This window comes from Priapulus caudatus, unplaced genomic scaffold (assembly GCF_000485595.1).
Source record: "Priapulus caudatus unplaced genomic scaffold, Priapulus_caudatus-5.0.1 Scaffold874, whole genome shotgun sequence".
Classification (NCBI taxonomy): Eukaryota; Metazoa; Priapulida; class Priapulimorpha; order Priapulimorphida; family Priapulidae; genus Priapulus; species Priapulus caudatus.
The window spans coordinates 11791-16791 of record NW_014577935.1 but is presented as its reverse complement, the minus strand read 5'-3'; the positions used below and the strand labels follow the sequence as shown (position 1 = coordinate 16791).

The window sequence follows — 5001 nt, the reverse complement described above, 5'->3', positions numbered from 1 at the left end:
TGGAGTAGGCGAGGTACGGTACGGCATATTAGATAGTACCAGGGTACGTTCCGGTATACCGGACCGTAACCAGGGTACGTTCCGGCAGTACCCCGGGGGACATAGACCCTCTCAGCGTTAGTTCAGTGCAAGCACTGCAAGATAGCTATAGGCTGCATTTCACCAAATATAGTGTTGAAATTCTGGCAACTTGTTGCAGCTAGCACTATAGTAGCAGATCTCAGCAACTAAATATATACAAAATTGTAATAATATCAATATTAGAGTAACACACAATAAAATGAGAAATCGTGATGAATAACATTTAAAATGTATATATCAATATAGTAGCTATATAGCTACTGCATGTGTTATTTACAAAGCATATATAGATGTTTTATATGTTTTCCATGCACTGTTCGACCAGGAATGGTAATTGTAACTGTAAGTAGTTTAAGCCTAGCTATATAGTCTATATACATCTTTCCAAGAGTTAACACTAAATACTTATCTACAAGAACATATACATGGGAAAGATCTAATGCAGATTTTCAGTTTTCCACCAAAATTAATTGTGTTCCGAAGTATTAGGTTTTGATGTTTCATGAGTAAACCCTAAAGTTACGGCTCCTCAATATTCCTATACAATTCATCAGAACCTTCAGGTCGATCACATGTTAAACCAAATCGAACCAAAATAAATCAAACCAGTAATACATATATATGAATTTACCTCATACAGGCACATTTGGTGATAGGGCTGTCCACATCTTGTATCTTCACACGCGCTGTGTCAGGAATGGCTTTTCGAAGCTTGTGTAGGACTGGTATATGCACAGCAGATTCCACACTCGACCGTGAAGTCCTAGCTATACCAAACTATGACGAAAACAGCCCGTGATAATCCGGATGACAAACGTACTAAGTCTGGTTGAGCTGGAATCATTGTCACAGAGATGGACTAATAATAACTCCGCTTCGTTATCGTGTTCCGCTTTATATATCGGTCGTCGTTATAGGTTCGTAACAGGGAACTCCGTTGTGCAGATGTTACGGCGATCCATAGATATTCAAACACATCTATGGGCGATCTAACCGCGCGCAGAAATAATTCATACGTGGCCGCGTTTCTGTTTCTGTTTCTGTTTATGTTTCTGATTTTCGGGGTGTTTCTGTTTCTGACGGACGGACGGACGGACGTACGACGGACGACGACCCATGGCAATAGCTCAGCTTGACGATGTCAAGGTGAGCTAAAAATGCACACTGATGTTCACGAAGGCATGTAGAGTTGATTGCGTTATTATAGTGCATGACAAATCGAAATCAGCTTCGTTCTCCACGTATTCACATTTTCTGTAATGCAGTGTCCAACAGATTACTGGAAAAGGTTATTTTCCTAATAGTACAAAAGCTGAAATCCAAGGGCAGGAAGCAAATCGGAAAGGGGACAATTAAAGTGATTAAGACTGGAGGATTGCCAAAGCATGGACACATCCAACTTAAATATGCCTGGGGACCACCACTTCCCCAGGCTACACACGCTTTGCCAAGCGCAACGGTAGCTCGGGCTCTCGGGCTCGCGGCGGTAGCTCGGGGCGCTTGGTAGCTAACCCTGTGCTGAATCGTAAAGGTGGTAAGACAAAAATTAACCAGTGCAGTTCTGAACTGTTTTGAACAGAATAGTGGAATAGGAGAAAGTGTAGAAAACAACTTGGTTAAAGAACTAGCCAGAAGTGGTGTATCCATATGGAATCTAATTCTGAGATATTATTCATTTAGTGTAGGTGCTTAGATCTAACAAATCAAGTGAGACAGGACAGCTAGTGCAGTACTGGATGGGTAAAGGTGTTTAGTTGGTGTAGCGACACCAGTTCCACGTGCCAGCTAGTTACCACCTGAAACTTATTTTAATTGATGTATTTAGATGCTGAAGCCTGCATGGCTAGATGACAGTATGCTGCAAGTAAAAATGATAATTAAACAAGTGCCGCAGAGCGACAGCGCTCAACTGACGTGTACTGTAGCCGGGTATTCTTCTGAGAAACTCACTAGCAACTGAATCAAGTGCGGCCTCCCGCCACCGCGTTCGCGCTCAGAGCATATACCTATAGAATACTACTAATACAGATCTAAAATCTGATAGGCTTTGCTATACCGGTAGTATAGTAATAAAAATACAGCTATGTTAAAGTAACTATTGCGAGAGTTTTCCAATGTTTTCCCCACTATCATGATACCTACCGTTATTGCTTGAGTAACAGCAATTGCCTAGAGTAACGATAAAATGTCTTAGAACCTTCGTATTCACCAAATCCTGCACGATTACAATTTTGCATTCTGTTTATGTTTACCGTTGCCATCTCTCGGACTTTCTCGCGGTAGTGCGAGACATCCATCATGGTGCAGTAATGCATATAGTCGCACCGCAGGAATCAGGTCAGAGTGTAAACACAGACGTACATACTAGTGTAACAGGAGTGTAGTACTAATGCCGCGTAAAGTCTGTTATTAGAGAAGCTTGTGGATTACCAGTCAAATATAGTAACACGGGAATGACAATGACAGAAAGTGCTCCGAATTATTGACATAAAACTCAATAATATTTACCACACAGAATTGCACGCCCTTTTGTTTTAATTATGCACTTGGCTTGAAGGCACCATTTGTGATTTTTAGAGTCGACATACGATAAAATTTATTGCTGGTATGATGTGGTCAAATCCACTTTTCCATGCTATAACTGCATAAAGGGGAGGGGGAGGGGGCTCTAATAGCAAAAGCAGTTAAGTCCTTTGTTAACAGTCAACAAATCCGTGTTTACCCGTCCTCTTGAGGGTCAAAAGGTTATCAGACACTTACTCTTCGCACGTCAGCGGAAAGCACATTTCATATGGGCCTTTCAATGGTGATAAAAATTTCATTCACATTTTCATGTTATTAGCTATCGTAATTATAATGACAGTTTATCGTTTGCTCCATAACGATGTAGCAAACACTCACACTACTGTGTAGCAAACCTCCCATTTTCACAGATGACTTGCAAGGAGACGTCATATTTGAACTAGAAAGGGCAGTTGCGCCAACTACATGTATACCCCGTGATCTAGTATGAATGAAATATCTCTGTAAGGACGTAGAAGGTAGGTAAAGTTAAATAAGTCACAAAGACAAAGGTTTGTTACACAACTCATCTGCCTGAGATGTGCAAGTATGTTAAAATTGGTTGCCTTAGGGGTTTTGCTACACGACACACCTTCTACCCAAGATGTGTAAGTATACGAAGTTTGGTAGCGCTAGGTCAATTAGGGGCCCGAGTTATAGAGCGGAAGAGAAATATGATCAAGGTCAAGGTAAAGTTCAATGTCAAATAAAGGTTGTAGTGACCTGGTTTCGGTACGCGACACACCTTCTCCCCAAGATGTGTAAGTATACGAAGTTTGCTCGTGCTAGGTCAATTAGGGGCCGAGTTATAGAGCAGAAGGGAAATATGATCAAGGTCAAGGTCAATGCCAAATAAAGGTTGCAGTAACCTGGTTTTGGTACGCTGCCCACCTTCTCCCCAAGATGTGTAAGTATACCAAGTTTGGTAGTGCTAGGTCAATTAGGGGCCGAGTTATAGAGCGGAAGGGAAATATGATCAAGGCCAATCTCAAGGTCAAATAAAGGTCGCAGTGACCTGCTTTTGGTACGCCGCGCACCTTCTCCCCAAGATGTGTAAGTAGACTATGTTAGGTCATGCTAGGTCAATTAGGGGTCGAGTTATAGAGCGGAAGGGAAAGTGTCTGTGGCGGCGGCAGGTGGACAGACATGAAACCATAGTATCCCCGCCGACTTTGTCGCGGGGTATACAATAATTGATGTTACTAAGTGATAATATTCTACGAATGAAATTGTATATCATTGCAGGGTTTCTTCTGAGGGAAAATTAGACAACGGCGGTAATGGCCAGTTTGGGGAAAAACGCACATGGTGGCCTCAAAGGCGTGCAGTAGGCACGAATGTGGATTCTGCAGGCAGATGCGGAGGAGAGAGGTAGAGGGGGTTCTGTGGGTGTCCCGCAAGAAAATTTTAAAAATTAGAATGTCTTAGACTGCATTGACCTGCATTTGAGGCACCACGACAAAATTAAATTGCACCTTTAGTTTAAATCTTAGTCTGTTATCAGACCTACCCAGTCTCACGCTCCGTATTTCGCAGGAGACTCACGCATCGATCTGCACCCATTCTCCCGCACTCCCGCATGCCCTACGCCTTCTAACGCATTGACGCAAAAAAACCAACCCGTGACACAAAAAGCGACACCCCTGTTACCCACGTCCGTGGCTGTGCACATCGTGGCTTGTGCTTGCTGGCTGGGGCGGTATTGATTGAAGTACGGAAGGGGGGGGGGCGAATGCACTGATTGTTACAGTCGCGTGGGCGTGGTTATTGCTGTATTATGTAGGGGTGGGCACCGCTGGTATGAGGGAGCAACAGCAAAACCTTCCCGGAATCGAGAAAAAAGCTGCAATTGGGAATGACACACGAGCGTGCTGGCACGCAAAAAGAAATAAACGTTGCTGTGAATTTCATTACGATTTTCCGTGTATATAGTCAGCACGTGGTAATCTATTTATTTTTGGATTGACACTATTTTGACAACGGCAGGTAAATACAGGAACATTTCCACAACGGCATTGTTAAATTTGACAACGGCGGTGCGCCGCAGTGCCTCCTATGTAGAAGAAACCCTGCATTGATGGTCCGGTGTTGTATATGGCGGTGGCTGGTTCTGTCAGTAAATAGTGCTGGAAATTCTTGCCAGCAGCTAGGGTCTTGCTTACTGTTGTCGTAAAATAATATTTCTTCATTGCACAGGTAAATACTTGTTGTGAATTGTCTCGTTACACGTAATAAGGTATAACGATCGCAAATGGATTAGTAATCGGTGGCAATAACTGAAATTTTGCTTTTCTTATAGCACATATCTTTGCTCCACTATATGCTGTTTTCTTTATTATACTATATTATATATAGTTT

The 5001-nt window shown here is 42.6% G+C and overlaps 1 protein-coding gene across 1 annotated transcript in view; it reads right to left on the bottom strand.

The window, feature by feature from the left end:
• LOC106814123 (serine/threonine-protein phosphatase 6 regulatory ankyrin repeat subunit C-like) overlaps positions 1-5001 on the bottom strand; it is a 14316-nt gene that overhangs the window by 6380 nt on the left and 2935 nt on the right. Inside the window, exon 2 of the mRNA XM_014818410.1 lies at positions 720-858. Coding sequence (XP_014673896.1) covers positions 720-858 — 139 coding nt within the window. The remainder of the gene's footprint in view (positions 1-719; positions 859-5001) is intronic.